The 18,793-nt window shown below is 42.5% G+C and overlaps 1 protein-coding gene across 1 annotated transcript in view; it reads left to right on the top strand.

Moving 5' to 3' along the window:
- Nucleotides 1-17,073, top strand: part of FAM20C (FAM20C golgi associated secretory pathway kinase) — a 53,851-nt gene extending 36,778 nt beyond the window's left edge. Inside the window, exons 5-11 of the mRNA XM_051797196.1 lie at nt 4,575-4,667; nt 6,424-6,539; nt 13,495-13,675; nt 14,254-14,363; nt 15,718-15,799; nt 15,898-15,957; nt 16,748-17,073. Coding sequence (XP_051653156.1) covers nt 4,575-4,667; nt 6,424-6,539; nt 13,495-13,675; nt 14,254-14,363; nt 15,718-15,799; nt 15,898-15,957; nt 16,748-17,000 — 895 coding nt within the window. The 3' untranslated portion in view covers nt 17,001-17,073. The remainder of the gene's footprint in view (nt 1-4,574; nt 4,668-6,423; nt 6,540-13,494; nt 13,676-14,253; nt 14,364-15,717; nt 15,800-15,897; nt 15,958-16,747) is intronic.
- The last annotated feature ends 1,720 nt before the right edge of the window (nt 17,074-18,793 follow it).

Raw genomic sequence — 18,793 nt, 5'->3', positions numbered from 1 at the left:
GGGTCTGACACAAAAGGTGTCTGAAATGTCTCTGGACTGCAGCACAGGAAGACAGCACGTGTCTGTCAGGATAACACTTAGCTCAGATTGGGCTGTTTGCCCTATTTTTTAGCTTTTTGGCTACTGTACAGATAATAGAACCCCCCCAGAGCAGAGGAAGTCTGGCACTGAGCAGGATTCTTTCGAGTAATACATGACCCCAGTGGGTATTAATCCTAGTTTAGGCAGGTGTATGCTAGTGGTCATGGAAACTAAATATAGATTTCCATGTTAAAGGTTTAGTTTCTATAATGTCATTTTATGAAATGCCAGAGAGTCTGCAGTCTGCAGTTGTCCTGTGGTGAGGGGGTTCATGAACAGCAAAAAGAAAAGCCACAAGAAATTGTTAATGTTGGGTCTGGGGGATCAAGTAATTGGCAAAAAAAATGTTTACAGAAACATTTAAGAGAAGATTGAGACTTTGCGAGTATTTCTGCATGCAAATCACTATGTTGATATATCCAAATACTGCTGAACACCAAACCAGGTGGTCCCAACCATAACTAGAATGGAGCTGACTCACCGGACTTATCTGTGACTGTTCATTTATGAGAACAGCTTCATTTCTTCTGTTTGTAGGCATGATTTGCTTTTCTAGCCACCAGATCAGATCACAGTTGCATCTTGTCTTGTGTCAACACAAATGTGTCCCTGTCCTGTTTAAAATCATTCTTTGCTTCCCGTGTCTTCTGTGAGTTGTGTCATGGTGGGGAAATCTCCATGGGCTTTGATTTCCCCTTAGTTCTTACTTCTCCTCTACACATGTTACCGTGCTGATTTGTCTTTTCCTCATGCTGTAATTGGGCTGGTGCCACTGTGTAATTTTTAACTGTGTGCACTATCAACAGACCTCCATCTGTCTCTCCTCCACAGCTTCCCAGCCTGCCGTTATAAATATCTGCCAAATCCTTCTCCAAAGAGAGGATCACCAGATTCCAACTGTTTGCAAAATAAGAGCCGCCGCCAGAAATCCTCTCCCACCGTCTGCAACCTGTGCAGAACCTGTCCCTGCTCAGTGTGAGGTGTCACTGCTGGCTCTGTAACTTATTGTCCCTCAGAAGCGTGCACTGCTGCAGAGGGCTCAGCATATTGGTCTGTTTGCTCAAATATCTCACTCACTGTGTGTGTCATTTTATTAGACAATAACCTTCAATAGCCATCAGGTGATAAAAACCAAACTAACTTGAGGGATGTTGGGTTTTTTCCCCTTTTGAAATGCAATTCTGATTTAAGACATGCTGTAGGGTGGCTTAGTTCCAGTGTTGTTTTATAAGATGCTTTACTTGATCAGGGACTCAGTGCTTGCCCCTTTTCCAGCTGTCACTTGGGTACTGGGGACCAGCTACTGTGATCTAAACTCAGAGGAACTGATAGGACTTGTTGACTGTTCATTTGTGTTGCTGAGAGCAGTTTGATCTTCCAACTCTATGCTTATATATCAGAATAGATTGTTAGAAGAATTAGCACCAAACAAGGCAATTTATTGATTAGATTGTGCATTTAAAAAAAAAAAAAAAACAACAAACAAAACAAAACAGAAAAGAAATTTTTAACGTGGATAAAATAAAATTATGTATAAACACAGTTGGCTAAAGTAAAAAATATAGATTATGATGTAAGTGCTCTTTAACCCTGTTAAAGCCATTCTCATGACATTCCATGGATGGCGTTGATTCAGAGCTGTGTTAGGCTCATGTGGCTTCAGTTGTCTACCTTGGGCTACAATCCTCTCACATGTTAGTGTTTGCTGGTGGTATGGCAGCTTACTCTGGCTGGGCAGTTACCAAGGAACCTCTTTAGGTGCTGCTGCAGACATCAAATTAATAATAAATGTCTGTTTGAATAAAAGTCTATCTAGCTAAAGTCAGATCCAAGGAAAAAGATTCCTGTTCTGTCCATGGAATATTGTCAGAAGTCAGCAGAAGGGGTTTTCCAAGGTTATTTCAGGGTGTTTGGATCTGCTACATCTTAGTTCTGCAGAGCTCTGCAAAGGAACATAAGGATTGTAAAGCAGCTTGGGGGTTGATAAATCCTCCTTCTAGTCTATGTTCTGAGTAACACAGTATTTTCAAGAGACAGAGAAGTGGGTACCATATGTGTTTGACATGGGCAGGGACCATGTGGACAGTGGCTGGAGAGTGGTTTTTTTGTAGCTAAGTAGGGGGAAGCACCAAAGCAACTTGGGAATTTGTTTCATGGTGTATTGTCGGGTTCACATACCGGCATTTCCATTGTCTAGATCTCACTGTGGATTTGGTGTCCAGTTTTGAAGGTTTTAGGACAATAAATCCCGTGATTTCTTAGGAGGGTCTGCTACCACTTAATAACACATTATGACAGCAGAAAAATATGTACAAACAAGCCTAAGCCTGCAGGACAGCTGTACTTGCTCCCAAATGAATAATATCCCCAGCCATTGCCGGGGGTGGCAGGGAGTAAAGAGAAAAGTGGAATTGGAGCGACCGGACGATTGTGGCAGTGACGTGCTGACTGCAGGGGAGCTGGGCTGGGGGTATGGCTGTGCTTGCAAGATTGAGATCTAGCCCTTATTCAAGTCTGATTTTCTGGAGCAGGATTTTCTTGTAAAGGAACAAACGTGATATGTTTTAAGCATTTGGGAGATAAAAAGCAGATGGCATTGATTAGCTAATTAGTAATATTTTCTGCAACTTATCAGCTGTGCTGGTATGTGTAAAGTTTGCAAAATCTTGGGTTGAATCTTTCTCTCTTTGACTTGTTGAAGAAATCAACTATTTTAAAATCTGGAGGGGAGGGAAAGTTATGTAGAAATGTGTAATCTTATGCCTAGAAGAAATCTGTTAATCTTTTTCTTTGAATTTATATTCAGGGCTCATTCCTTCATTTTTTTAGGGGAATATGCACAGTGAGGTTGCAGCTCTCCTAACTCTTGCCTTGATTGTGTGGTGCATGGTGTGGGATGCCAGAGGTTCTGCTCTTCCGTATTCCTCTTTGTGGGTGTGCTCATTCCTTCCACTTTTGCATTTTTTATGGAGACAAAGCAAAATGCTATTTTTTATTTTATGCCAGGCTCACTTTTAGCTTGTGTCCTTGTGAACCCTTTGGCCACAGCAGGGCCCTATCAGGACTTCTGCCAAGTGTTGGCCACCTCTGTGGCCACCACTATCACTGTGGTCAGTGCTGTTTTGGCCAGAGCGTCACTGGGGTGTTCAAGGCCACTCTGACCTTGACTTACATTGGACAATACCTTGATGTTGTCTCTATGATAGCAATTGTTCATCATTTAGGGCAAGATCAAGTGCCTTGCCAAGATGTTAATATAAGAAGGAATGTCTGAGAAAGAATATCAGGCTTTCAAACCCTGTTGGGTGCATAGCAAAGCCTTCATACAGCCAAAACCCACAAGACTTACCCGGTTTCTCCAGCAGTGTGGAGAGCCCCAGGAGGGTTTGTGGGCAGATACCATCTCTGGTAGTCACAGTCGTGGGTGGACACAGCTTTGGTTTCCCAACAAACCCCATAATTAAGGCTTATTGCAAATTCTCTGGAGGTTTGAGCTGTGCACCAGCACCACCCCAAAGCCTTTGATGCGCCACGGTCCCCATGCAGAAACTGTATTTTAATTGCCAGCAGGTAGCAGGAGTGACGCATGAGCTGTCAGCTGGGCCACCTGTGGCAGTGGGGAATGAAAAAGAGCTTTGTTTTCCTCTTCTGGGGAACTGTCCTCCCTTGCAGATGCTCTGCAGACAGCTTTGCTGTGCTTATCTCCCACTGAAAACTTCAAAACAGGGCATAATGCAGGTTGAGGTGGGACCCAGACATTGTGTTGGTTAACTGCCCGAGTTGTGTTCCATCAGGACTGAAATTGCCGCAAGTGAGACTTCTGTCTTAACATGGAACTTTGTATTTTCCATGGAGTGCAGTGCGGAAGCTTTACCCTTTCTATTTCCATCAGAATGACACTTTTTATTGTTTCTTAAACTGAAGAAACAACAAATTCTGCACCCTCTCTCAAGCACAGTCTTGTTAATGTTCTTTGAAACACGACATGTGTCGTGGCCATCAAACTGCAAAGATCCCGTTGCTTCTGAAATGAGAAAAACATGTCACTTTTGGCTCCAAGTAACACAAAAAGAGAGGCATATTCTAGATAGGAGGTGCATCGCTGCCAAAGATGAAAGAAAAATATTATTACTTTTGGAAATTAATTACGATTAATGATAATTTAATGAAATGTCATTGTCTTCACCACTATCACTAATGAAATGTTTGAGAGTGATAAAACAGATCTTGTTAAATAGAGCGAGAATCTTGAGTGGAACAGCTTTGTGACAGCAGACTGTGTGCACAAGTCTTGAATTCCCATTTTTTTGTCACAGTAGTTTAAGAAAGAAGATAAAATGAAGGCTGCATGGCAAATAATGCACACATGAGGTATTAAAGGTCTTCCATTAAGCAAACAATTCTGAACTCCTGAATAGCATGCTGATGACTGAGCACTGCTCCTTAGAAATGCTAACCCTTCATTAAAACACTTCCCTTGTTTTCCTTTGCAGGCAAACCAGAGAACAAGAAACCCCGCCTGACTTTTTTTATTTCTCAGACTATGAGAGACATAATGCAGAAATAGCAGCATTTCATCTGGACAGGCAAGTAGAACGGATTTGCATTAGAAGAAAAGGGGAAATATTGTGATAAGTTGCTGCACTTGGCCAGCCCTGTAGCTGAATTACTTTTAAAAAGTGGAAAGTTGAACAAAGGTAGGCAAACTCCATGAATAAATGAAATGGCAGATGATGAAAGGGTAGATTAATAATTAGGAAATGCGACTTGCTCTGGGAATGAGAAGCCTGGCAATAAGTAATTCTCAAAAAGAAGAAGTTATATTGAAGAGAAGCTGAGAAATTAATTTCCCCTGTGATCTCGAAGTACATATGGAGAGGACCCATCTCTGGGGGAATGTGTCATGTAAGTGTGAGGGGAGTCTGGCTCACCCCAATTAGCTCCAGGGCACAGAGATCTGAGTGAGATGTGGGGAGTGGTGTGAGCATTCAGAGGGGAGTAATCGAGGTGGGAAGGGAGTTCTGGTTTCACAGCAAAAAGCTGGGACTGTCCCAGATCAGGAGCACATTTAGGCCACAAGTTAGTGTGAAGGAGAGGACATTGGTGGTCATCTCATGGTCCTGTCAGCTGACAGGCAAAGATAGTGCAGGAGATGGTGGATACCCCAAGACTGGCAAGGGACTGCAGCCCTCTCAGCCTGCCCAGATTAGGGGTGGGAATTAAAAATTAGTGATTAACAATAGGGCCAGGAACAATGGCATTTCACAGACTGAGTCAGAACTGAAATGTCTCTCACACTGTGAAGTGCTGAGAAACATCCTTTAGAAAGCTTGAAGCTTTGGGGCAACAAATTATTTGGGGGGTTGTGTAATATTGCTGCCTTCTGGGATGATGGTTGGGGCATGGGAACCTGTCAGCAAGTGGCACAGGGTAGGTTTGCTGTTAGGAGCCATCCTGATGAGATCCTTCAGGGATCTTCTCTATTTTATTGTTGTTGACCTCGGTGTTGATCCCTTCTGCTTTGTGTTTTATATTGCCATTTTAAGCAGATGGTGCTGTAGAAAAAAAGCATTAGTGGAGCTCCTACGGGGGGTATGTTAAATATCCACACACTAAGCAGGAAAAGCAGTTGCTACCCAGTGTAGAAAATCTGAACAGCAGACAGTGGATATAAAAATCCCGCCTATGGGGAGACTTTGTATGGGGCCTTTGCTCTTTTACTGTATCTAATAGCAGTGCTTAGTAGGGAGTTTTATGATCTATTAAGGCAGGGGAGTTTGGGGGAGAAAGAGCCTCTTCTCCCAGCCTTTGCCCGTGGGAAAATTTTTAGTCTCAGGGAGATTGTTTAGGTTGGTGTAAGGGTATTAAAACAGAGAGGAGCAGAAGGAAATAAATCAAACACATACTAAGGCTGTCAGAAAAAGAATTACATGGTGTTTATGGAAGAAAGAGGCTGAAATCCCATTCCCCAAGTCACTTAAAAAACTGGTGAGCAAAATGCATGTCATAACAATCATGAAGTAGCACAAAGTGAAAAAATAAATTTCCACTGTCTCTTATTTCTGGAATTGTATGTGTCTTCATTTTTATCATGGAACAATGCCCCCCACACCCTTCTGTATTTTGCTCCATGCTATGTAGGCAAGTCAGAGCTCATCACATTCAGGACACATTTTGTAATATATTATATGAAGGATTATCCAGTTTAAAGTTGATGGGCTTTTTGCTACTTAAGGACCACAGACAAATGTGCCTTCAGAGTGTAATGAAGCTTCCTAAGACCTAACACTATCATTACATTTTAATCCTTTACATAAACTACCTCTTTTCTTTCTCTTCCAGGATCCTGGATTTCCGTCGTGTGCCACCGGTTGCAGGTAGACTGGTTAACATGACAAGGGAAATACGAGATGTTACTCGTGACAAGAAGCTGTGGAGAACGTTTTTCATCTCACCAGGTAGTCTTGGAAATAACACTGTATTCTTTCTATCCCGCCGAACAGATACTTAAGGGAACGATGTGTAGATTGCTTAATTGCTCAGATATTTCTAATAAAACTGTCTCCTAGACCTTTGAATAAAAATAAATGTGGAGACATAGCTTACAAAGAAGACTGTATTGTTTTGAACTGACTGCCTTTTCCCCTTGACAAATTATCCTCAGAGACAGGCTTTTATGTTCGCCAAAGCAATGTATTCAACAAATGTTTTATGTAGAACAATTTCTAAAGCAATTTTCTGTTGCTCTCAGTTTACCCTAAACCTTATTACCTGGCCCATTAGTTATCTAGATTTTTTTTCCTACTGCAGTGTGATTGTCACTTCTGTTGGTCAGATGAATGTATTTCTGGTTTTGACTGGAGGACCAAAACCTAATTTTCTCAGAGTCATTTAGGTTTTATTACAACAGGAGTTTGAAAAAAAAAAAAATCAAGAAAGATACATGACATATCCTGCCTCCAGCTGAAAATCTCTGCTGGGCAGAGGGCAGACTAGGAACGATCTGAGTTGTCCCCAGTTCTCGCTCTTGCTTAGAGGGCTGACCCAGAAACCAATACCACTCTCTATTACTCTTCACTCTTTCACAACATCTTGTGGACCCAGTAAAGGATGGAGCTCCACAGGGTGGGAATTTTACAAACACGGGATAAAACTCTGCCCTGCTCACCAGAAGGTACAACTGGAATTGGGAAAAATGGGCAAAGGGTGGGAAAAAATATCAACATCTCTGTAGCATCTGAGATGTTGAGATGGAGAAACAAGAGCTTTGAGTTAAGGCACAAAAATAATGCTTAAGTTTGTTCTTACATGTAGAATATATAGGTTAACATTCAACTTAAAGCATAGTGCTGTCTTCCAGTAGCTTAACTCACACTATTTCAGCTGTGTGCAAATGTGTGTTGCTGAACCCAGGCTGTGACTTGTGTAAGAGGCAATCTGGAGCAGAAACCTCCAGAGATCTCTTCCCTTGCTCTGTGTGTGATTGGCCAGAAGCTGTTTATCCCAGATCCCTAAAGTCAAGATCCAAAGACTTAATTACAGTTTCTCCCAATGTAACTGCAATTTATTGCCATTAGTGAGAAACCAGAGCCCTGTTGTTGCAGTGCTTTTGCTCTTAAAATGTTTATCACACTTTTCAGATCCCCAATAAAGTCATTATTACGGCTGTTATTTTTAGCTTCATAGTTGTGTTCAGCTCTGCAGGACACGGTTGAGCAGACAGTTATTTATTACAGTAACTTCCCTTGTAAAATACGTTACATAATTACAGAAGGTTTCCTCTTGCCCCGTATTATGAGCACTCCAATTTTACAGGCACAGTTATGGTGACAGCAGTGACACTACACGGTGACAGTACACGGTGACAGTACATGGTGACAGCGTGTGTTCACCAAACCTGATGGGCAGACATTCTTGTATTTGCATCAGTTGCTTTCCCTCCCTCTCTGTCTCTCTCTTTCTACTTTTTTTTTTTTTTTTTGACTTGGCTTTTTGTGGGCAAATAATCACACAAAAATGATGGCAAAAAATCTTGTGACTGTCTAAGTGCACAAGGTGCTTTGGCTCATTTAAAACATAAGTAATTTTATTCCCATTTTGGTAAGTAAGACACGGATTAGTAGGTTTGCTTGATTTTTAATCTTCCCACGTTATATTTCAAGGCTTAGGGGTGAACTTCAATGATTTCTGAGAATTACAAAACTGTTCTCAAGTACTGAGAAGCTTACAGCAGCCAGAGCAGGGCAACACAGAGTTAAGGCTGCCAGTTCAGATGAAGATCTTTATCTTGTCGTTATGAAATTCCAGACATCCAAGGGATGATCCAAACATAATCCTTTATTCAAATTTATTTAGAGGCCTCAGATAAATTCAATTAAAATACTTGATTAACTATGAATCAGGCTTTTCTGGAGAATAAAGTGCTTAAGCAATTAATTTTTTCTTTCCCTTTTACGTTTCCTAAATCAATATACTTTGCTTAAATCATGCTGGTTACTTGTCAGAGTTCTTCCCTACAAGTCCTCAGTTTAATTAGTCAGATTCTCATTAACGTATGCCCAACCTTTGTCTTGTATTTCATACTGACCTTAAAAGGCAGACATTAATTAATGCTTTATGAAAAAATAATAAAGATCCTAAATTAAGCATTTAGAAACAACTTCACAAGCCTAGCAGGCAGCTCAAGCAGCAGATTGAGGGCAGAGAAGGAAGAGGCAGGTGCAGGGGTGAGACTCGTGGTCTGGAAAGGTGAGGATGGAGAGGGAAAAGGGAGCCTGGGGAAGACTGGAAGAGGCTGATTTGTCCCCTCTGGCAGATGAAGGGCAGTTGGTTTTGATGAAGAACTGCTCACCAAGCTGAGAACTTGAAGTGTGACATATCATACTTGCACAAACCAGTCTGTGCACCTATTGAGGACCTTCTGGGACTCCCTTTCAGGTGGCTTTGTCACTGCATCTCTATCCCCAGAGGTGCTCAGGGACAATTAATGGTCGTGCTGGCAATCCATCCCTCTCCATGCACACATATACCTCTCTTAAAATTAAACGAGCACTAAATGAAATGGATTTTATAGAACACTCTCCCCCTCAGGATGGGAGCCCATGCTTTGCAGTGGGAACCCTCAGAGGGTGGGCATTGATGATGCTCATCACTGCACTGTGTTATTCCCTGGACCAGCATGCGGATGTGTTGGAAGAAACCTCGTTGCATTTCCACTCCTGGGACACCTCCCTTGTCCCATCAGACATGGAAATCAGAGCCAGGGAGCTGCAGGCACAGAGCCTTCAGAGCACAGCACCGAGCAGGATCCCTTCTTCCACTGGAAAGTGGTGATGGCTCTGAGCAGGCAGGTCAGTTGATGCATTAGGCTGCACTCAGAGAGGAAGCAGATTGCAGAAAAGTGCACTTCCAGGCAGCTTGGACTTAAACATGAAAAATGGAATTAGGTCAGTAATTATTTAAATTAATTTTACATCCTTTGCAGTAGGGCAGACTGCAGTAGCCCTGCTACTCTCACAAATGAATGGTAATTTGCTAGGAAAAAAGAGACATATTAATGATGTCAGCCTTCGTTTTGGAAGTAATTGAGGCAGCAGCTTAAAGAAATCAATGTTACACAGCTAGTAAGCACTATATTTTTGTTCATATTAACCAATTCCAAGGGATTATGGATTCTTTTTCCCTTCTCAGCATACAATAGCAATTCTGAATTACCTATTATTTTGAGGAGGTAAAGGAAAGATCTTTTCATGCATTGCTTTAGTAAATATTCAGTATTCTTTCCAGTATTCCAATTGGACAGGCTTGCTAAATGTCCTCTATTAACAGTCATGCAAAGCTCAATGAAAGAATTGCTCTGCCAAGCAATTTGCTTTAAGGTATCCTCCCTTGTTCCTTTTCTTCCTGAGAACTATTGTTCAGCTATCAGGATGATGCCCAGAAAATGTGCAGATGAGTACTCAGACACTCTGTTTCTTAATTGTTGTAATTAGTTGGAGTTTCGATCACCAGACCATGATTTTTGCATGCATTTCATTATGAATCGTAGCCATTCCTCCTCAGATAATGAAAATCAGACATTGCAACATGGGATTCTCTTACCTTTCTAGTGCTTTGGGGAAACAATTTTGGTTTATAATGAAGAAGGAGTTTGCATGTTGCAAACTCGCAGCATTTGAACATTTCAGCAAGTATAAACATCCCTCCCTGCCTGCTTTGCCAGCACTGCTGCTGTTGCCATTTCTACCCACTCTGCAGGAGCACAAACTCCTGGCTGTTTCTCCTTTTGTGGGTGTACTTATACAGAAACATCTTTATCTGGTGAGAGGAACATAAGGTTTGGGCAATTTTAATGGTAGGAGAAGGACCATGCTCCAGTAGGGAGCTCATCTCCCCTTTCCCTGTTATTTTGCCTTGGGAAAGCCAAATCCTACTCTCAGCATGGGATGGCCATGAAGTGCTGGGCTTGTGTCTCTAGCTGGAATTTCACCCTCAGCCTGCTGTGCAGAATGTGGGTCACCTACTTAGGTTTCAAAGAGCCTTGCTGCTGCACCTTGAAGTCTTAAATGAGAACTGTGGGTTTCTATATTTGGTACCTCTTTTTTTTTTTTCCTACATTTTTAAGAAACCTTAAAAATGAATGTTTCCACAGATAATTCAGGCTGCTTCATCTTACTGCCAGTATATAAGAACTAAGGTAGACATAATAAGATGTCTATTTTGTATCAATCAAGGCAGTTAATTTCATTAGCAGTAGTTTGAGATACAGCATCCTTTCACCTCCACTCTCCCCAGAAAATGGACAGGAGCTGTGGAGACTAGGTCTGAGCCCACAGGAAGAATAACTGCTGGCAGAAAAAGCTTTGCCATTGAAAAAAACTTCTCAGTTCTCGGTGAGAAATACACTTTTGGTTTTACTGCAAGTTCACTGCCTTAATGACAGGATGCATCTTGCCATTGCTGGGGGGACTGGATGCCTTGGTGCAGGGAACTGGGGCTCTGTGGGAAGATCAGTAGCTGGTGGATCCTGGCAGGGATGAGCAGGATGAGTGGCTGGAATGGTGCAGTCAGCACATGTGCTCCCTGCATCACTGCAGCAGCAAATGCCATCACTGCCACAGCCCCCGAGCCTTCCTCGAGATTTATCTGGATACCAGTGTGTGATTACTGTCAAATGATTAGTCCCAGTTGCTTTCATTGACAACACAGAGCAGGGTTTCATTGTTCCCAAACTTAAATTCAGAAGCAAACTATTAAACACAGTATTTATCTTCCCACTGAGCAAAATGCTGTGTTTAATACAATTCCCTTTTTGAAAGGTCAGATTTACATAGCGAGCAGCAGAGGCTGTGATGGCACAGGGTGGGGGGCATTGCTGGGCCTTTTGCTCTTTGCAAAACTGTTGTGGTGTCAGATAGCTGAGCATTGGCTTCCTGCTGCCAGGTGGGAGTCAGGTCACAGATAGCCCGGAACATAAATTGTGCCAGGCGGTCACGATAAATCCACGTGGTTCCCTCCCTCCACAGATGAGGGGGTGATGCTGAGACAGCTGAATTGAAGCCCAAGCCCCACTGCTTAAAATCCGTGGAAACACAAACCTTGGCTGCAGCACAGGGAAAACCTGACCTTCCCACTGAGGCAGCTGGTGCCCAGGAAAGAAGAGATCTCTGTATTCCCTAACTCTTCTGCTTTAGCCTGCAGCAAGCAGCATCTGCATGTGATTTCTTGTAAATCATCCCTTGTGGCAGCTTGGAACCCCTTGAAATATTTTATCTGCAATAATTTCTTTTAAGGATATAAATCACAGATGTTTTCCCCCAGTTTTTGTTGGCTGAGAATATCCCAACGTTCCTGATGGCCCATCTGCAGCCAGCAGTACTGCCCACAACTGCTTGGACAACTCTTTACCATCATCCTGAATGATGGAACAGGTTCACAGGGAGACACGAAGCCTTCCTGGGTTTGCCAGGATGGTTAAAGGTGAAGCTGAGGCACCTGTGTTAGCCCTGCAAAAGCTGTGCCAAGACCAGCTGCCATTTTTGAAAAGGAAACCCATGAATGGTTCTAGACTGCAGGGCACCGTGCCCAGGACTTGCCTTAGATTGGGTTTGTCTGGGGTTTGACTTTATACTTGATTTTAGATTAATGAGATGAGTCTGAAAGAGGCTACTGAGACAGTCCTGGAGCTGGTGGACCTGGTGCACAAGGAGAAGCTGAGGGTTGCAGACGTTTTTAACCTGGAGAAGCTGGCCTGGAGCTGTAGCTTGGACCAGAGGCCTCCAGTGATGTGCAGGGCCACGTGCTGCAGGGCATCACTGTGATGAAAACCCACCAGCTTACCTTTCCGAGCCACCAGGTCTTCCGTGGCAGCCAGAAAATCACCTCCCTCTTTTCCCAGCCCTTCCTGCCTCCTTTATAGTGAGCCTGCCCAAAGAGTGAGGAGCTCAGAAATAATATTTGAATTTAGAAGCCTAGTGGGGAATTAGGATGCAATGTGACTTCTCAGCTTCATGCATTACCATGAGGAAAGGGCACACTCTTCCTCTAATGACATTTTATATGCATAAAGCAATGTCAAAAGAGTTGTAGCACACTGACAAGAGCAGCAGTGTGCTCCTATTCCTGTTTGTAGCCCAGCGTTGGTGGGCTTTGGGGATGAGCTGCTCTCTCTCACCTTCAGTGAATTCCTGTGGGCAGGGTGTTCCTGTAAAGAGGTGGGTGTTCCTGTTGGTACAGAAATAGGTGGTGGCGGTTTTGGGGAGGTTTTAAGGTAACACAAGTTCCAAAACCTGCTGCATATTCTTTTTCTGCGGTTGTTGGAGTAGTGTGAGGTGTGGAGGAAGAAATTTGTGTTTGGGATGTGTGCTGACAGAGTTACATCTGTGCTATTTCCACCTTCTACACACACCCCCACGGGAGCCTGCATGGTAAATAATTCTCCGTACTAAAACTGCCAGTTCTTCTCACACCAACAAGGCAACAAGTAAATGAATGAAATGTTCTCTGTTCTTAAAGAAACGAGCCAAGGTTTTGAAAAATTACTTAATTTTGGGCATGTGCCACTTGTTCAGCTGTGGGATTTGGGGTTCCAGCCTGGGGTGACAGATAGAACCCAAAGAATGTATCAGTCTGGGGGGAAAAAAAAAGGAGAAAGAGAAGGATTTAAAAAAAAAAACAAAAAACAACGTGGTTTTGGAATATATAAATAGACTGGAAATAGTCACAGAAAGCTCAGCACAGGGCGTGATCACAGCCACTGAAATGAATGTCTTTCTAGTGGTTTCAGTGGAAGAAAACTATGTGTGGTAACAGGGTTTTGGATTTATTTCTGCTCCTACATACATCAGTGCTTTTATGAATTCTCAAATACTAATTTAAGGGTAGGTTTTATAACTCTTTTCCTTTATTTGCCAGCCAACAACATCTGCTTCTATGGGGAATGTTCCTACTACTGCTCAACAGAGCACGCCCTGTGTGGAAAACCAGATCAGATTGAAGGGTCTCTGGCTGCTTTCCTACCAGATTTGTCTCTAGCAAAAAGGAAAACCTGGAGAAACCCTTGGAGACGTTCCTACCACAAGCGCAAGAAAGCAGAGTGAGTAGTGGTGAGCAAAGGGAGGGCAATGGGAAAATAAACCAGTGCTGCAGTCACTGCCCTGGCTGTCCTGGCCTTAGGACAGCGTCTGTATTTCTCCATCTCCTGGGAAGGGACAAGGCATTTAATATGCCAGGAGCTCCAGCTTATGGTCCTGAACCCAAAAGGACCTTCAATGGCATAATTCCCTCATGGGACAAATACCTCCAGTGGCATTGACAGGATGCAACGGGACCTGTCTTAAGTCCTATCAGAGGGAGAAAGATTCACTGCTATCAGCAGCCCTAAGCAAGTCTGAGATGTTTTCATCATATGACTGATGGTGCAGCTAGTCTCCTAAATCCTGAAGCTATTAGCCAGATAGTTTTCAATCTTGTGGTTTTCTTCCCTCTTCATCAGTCACAATCTTTCTCGGTTGCCTGCATTGCTGGAAGCAGCCTGAGGAATTTGCTGCCTCTACCTGACCCTGCCCTCAGTCCAACATGACACAACTAGATCTTTGAAAAATAACTTTTTTTTTTGTAATTTTCCGTAAGTTTTGTATGTCACATAAAATATCAAAACATTGCCTTTTCCAGATGGGAAGTTGATCCAGATTATTGTGAAGAGGTTAAACAAACTCCCCCGTATGACAGTGGGACCAGAATTCTGGATATAATGGATATGACAGTTTTTGATTTCCTAATGGGTATGTTTCATCTCTTTCAAAAATTAAATGCAACATTTAATTAGAATAAGAACCATTTCTTTCTACGTTGCTTGCATAGCTCAGCAGTTTGCTAAAGCGTGGCTGAAGCTGCATTTAGTGTATGTGCCATCCTAGATGATTATGAGAAAATGCAGATTTACATGGTTATGTATTCCCATCAGTGCAGATTAAAGGAACAAAGATGTTCAGAAATGCAGAGTGATGATGAATGCAGGTCAGGCCAGTCTCCTTCACAACAGTGAAGGGCTTCACAGTTTGCTTTAGTGAGTGCTTTACCACTGTAATGTATGGCTCCTGGAGGCACATGCAAGGACTGCTCATTACTGGATCTTTGTTTTCATCCTGCAGTGGTGTTCTCTGCTCCTTGCTCTATAAAATGTCGGGGAGAAGGGGGGGAAGAGGCATTGCTTTGTCACAAAGGAAGCCGTGGTGTCTATCAGGAAGGTTTTATCTGCTTATGCAACAGAATCAGAATAAAATAATTATTAACAACTGGGTAATAGTGACACATTCCAAGCCCAGTCATTGGTTAACACTGAGACATTCTCATATGAGATCTGTTCTGCTGTAGCTAATACACCTGTAAGTTGCCAGCCTGCATACTTGATCCTTGGGCAGATGCCAGCGTGGACATATCCTCTGCCACTGCCTCCACTGAGATTTCTGCAATAGGCTGCAGCAGGAGAGGCCAAGTCACAGCTCAGGAGCCATATGTGGCATCTATAAGTAGCTCCAGACCCCTGCCATGAAGACAAAACTCACAGCTTGGCACCAGTACTCTGCACATGGACCTTAAAGAGCAGGTCCCACGGCTGCCTGCCTTGGTGCCCAAAGGGGCTGTGCAGCTGTACCACTGCAGAACCATCCTGATCCATATGTTAGAGCCATGATACTGTTTTGGCCTTCCAGGCAGTCAGAAATTTGGGCAAAGTTCTTAATAGAGGAAAACCAGGATGTTTGGTCAGGATTCAAAGAGTTTAATGCAATATTAACAAAGTCCTATGGATTAACAGCCCTGCTTGAGGCATTTGCCCCTCCCTAAGCCAAGGCTCACGCATCACATGTGCTGTGGCTGCTTCACACACCGTGCTGACCCCAGGCTGGAGCAGCAGGGCTTGTTTCCACCATCTTCCAGCATCACACACTTCACTTCAGGGTATCCATGGGAGAAGCGAATGAGCTCAGTAAATCCATTCCCTTCCCTGCCCTTCACAACCATCATGTGTGAGGAGCACTGGGCTTCTCATTGAACTGGGGCCTTTGCATTGCCCTGACCTGCAGGCTCAGCAGCAAACCAGGGTGAGAATGACCTGTTTTCCTCTTTATTCCATAGGTAACATGGATCGACATCACTATGAAACCTTTGAGAAGTTTGGAAATGAAACATTTATTATCCACTTAGATAATGGAAGAGGGTAAATATCTTTAATAATCTTTCTGGGGAAAAAAAAAAAAAGAAAAAGTGAGTCTTTAAAACATCCTTTGTCACGTTCTTGCTCTTATCTTTAAATAGGTTTGGAAAATATTCCCATGATGAACTTTCCATATTGGTGCCTTTAAACCAGTGCTGCAGGTATGTTTCACCTCTGGAGTTGTTTCCTGGTTTATACAGTTTCCACTAACAGGACTGAAAATGTTCAAGTGATTCTGTTAATTGTACACCATGGAGATGAGGACATGGTGTGATCCTACCCATGGAGCCTGACTTTAGCTGTCCCTGAGCATTGGCATTGACACATTAAATGCTCTGTTGAGATCAGGACCTTGCAGGAGTGTGGCTATGAGCTGTCAGAAGAGAGGTTTGAAGACAAAATATCCACAGAAGTCAAGTGGCAAAACTTATCCCAGCTTGTTTGGGTGCTTCACCACAGCTTTCCTTGGTGCCCATAGCCAGGGTTTTCAGAGAGGACAGGTGATATTTTGAGTTTCAGCTTTGCACAGCTGAGATGCAGGGTGAGCTCTGTGTCTGGGGAGTCTCTTGGGCATCCCTGCAGGGTGAGCTATCACCCGCCCCCCTGCTCAATGCCACGTGTGTCATTGCCAAGATGGACATGACCCTGTGAATGCTGCACCAGCTCCTGTTGGTGCCTTTCCCAGCTGAGGAACACGAGGGCTGCCTGCACTTCAACACCGAGCTGTGCTCCAAAACCTCTCCACCTCTAAGGGCCCCTGGGGATCACTGGCCAGGTGACAATGCCAGCTGCTCATTAGGACTGAGACAGTGCCTGGTTCTCATCATTTCAGCTCACATAATACGCTTTTTACACTATTAATGCAATTCTGACTATAAGCCTTTTAGCCCTGTCAAGACCAAGGGTGATGAAAATACTGATTTGCATTTTTCCCTCTCCTTTTTCTCCTAGAATAAGGAAGTCTACCTATCTGCGATTACAGCTGTTAGCCAAGGAGGAATACAAACTCAGTCTCTTGATGAAAGAATCTTTGCTAAAAGATAAAATAGCTCCGATTCTCTACCAGCCTCACTTGGAGGCGATGGACAGGCGGCTACGGATTGTCCTCAAGGCTGTTAGTGACTGTATAGAAAAGGATGGTTATGACAATGTGGTTGAAAATGACTTTAACACTGATGTTAACACTGTTACGACCGAGAGGTAGTGAAATCGCAAGACTACGTTTTTACCAGCCGAGTAAAGAAGATTCAAAGAGGAAAAAGAAAAAGAAAATAAAAATTAAGTCTTGCAAAAGACTGTGTATGCCACTTTGTGAATTCAGTGAATTCAGAAATGAGATATAATTGTTCCCTAAGTAGGTAAAGTGTAGACTCTGCAAAGGATTAGTTCATTAAGAAAAAATAAGTCTAATGTGATGCTTTTCATTAGTTCCTGAAGAGAGATTATGAAAAGATTCAGAAAATACTCAGATCATTGACAGACAACAGTCTGATAGCAAAACACCTCCTGTCCTTTTTTGTATAGAAAGGAGGCCTTTACTTAATATTTTGTATTTATATATGGTATATCTATGAAACCCCAGACCTACCTACCAAATTTAACTAAGAGGGATGGCATAGTTTTGTGACTCACACTTTATTTGTGGTGACAGTCCACTTAGTATTTTGTGTTAACCCTTTAAGTGCTCTAATCCACTGTATCTTATTTAAATTGAATGCTTTTTTCCCCCCAGCTACTCAGCATTTAAAGGGTTAAGGAATTAAGAACCTTTAAAGGCAAAAAATAATAATAATTATAATTATAATAATAATAATAAATACAGTGGTTACCAGAAGGGAATTTCACTAATTGTGCATTGACAGGAATACTTGAATGTTGGTTTTACAAAGTGATGTAAAATGACAAGTTGTACTATTTGTCCATAAGGAGGTGGCAGCTCTTATCTTTCTAGACTATCATAGCTGAGCTGCTACTTTTCAATTTTGCTTTTGATAGTTTTGTGTAAATATATACATATATGGGTAAAAAGCTGCTTTCAGCAGCTCTAGGCTTACTTTTGCAGCATTTTTGTGGAATTGTTTGCAACGTGGTAAAAGTGCAATAAAGATATGGCAAAATGTGTAGCCATTGTGTGTAAATGGATTCATTCATCTTGTTCAGAGCAAAGCTGTGTGCATCAGCCAAGTGTCCCAGAAGTGGTTGTTTAAATTGTCATCCCCTTTTGTAGCAGCAGCAAATGGAGCAGAAGTGGGGAATTGGTGATTAATATACACTGCAACTCTGATAAGGACCATGGTGTTGAAATGGCTAATCTTTCATATGAAAGCATTGTTTTGACTGTCATTTCAGCATCCCTTCCTCCTGCAATTATAGCTGTAGAAACAAGCTGTAGAGCAACGCCTCTAAAAGATTATGGCTTGACATGCTGCCCAGAGGATTTAGACACATCAATGCCTCTGACTTGGGCAGCAAAAGCCCGTGCACAACCTAGAAAATCTCAGCCTAAATTAGCTAGAAACATGCTATTCTTATATTCTTAACCAAACAGTTTTGAATCATGTTCAGCTGCATTCACAGGAGATGTGTGGAGACTTTCAGCCCCAAAGCAAGCTATAAATTGAACACGTGGCTTTATTTGACTTGTGAAAACATGGTGTGGTACAGCAGGAATCCCTTATTGCTCCTTTGGGTGAGGAGAGAATTTATTATGACAATATTCATCACCACTATAATTCAAAGCTGCCGTTTGTTTCTTTTGATGTCTTTCTTCTCAGGGATTCATAAAGATATACTTTAAAAGCTTGTAGCCGGATAGACTAAAATGTGGGCCTTTCAGCATATTAAAATTATGAATGGGACAAAGAGCTGCTATACGGGCTCACTCACTTCTTAGGTTGATATATTATTACTAAAAAAACCCATGTCTTTTATATTTTATGGCCCATTTCAAATTCCCACGTCTCTCACACACATAGCATACAAAGATAACAGAGTATC

The sequence above is a fragment of the Manacus candei genome, unplaced genomic scaffold, assembly GCF_025592945.1.
Source record: "Manacus candei isolate 608988 ecotype Guabito, Panama unplaced genomic scaffold, ASM2559294v1 h1tg000002l, whole genome shotgun sequence".
Lineage (NCBI taxonomy): Eukaryota > Metazoa > Chordata > Aves > Passeriformes > Pipridae > Manacus > Manacus candei.
Note: the sequence above shows the minus strand (reverse complement) of the source record. Positions and strands in the feature narration are given on the sequence as shown.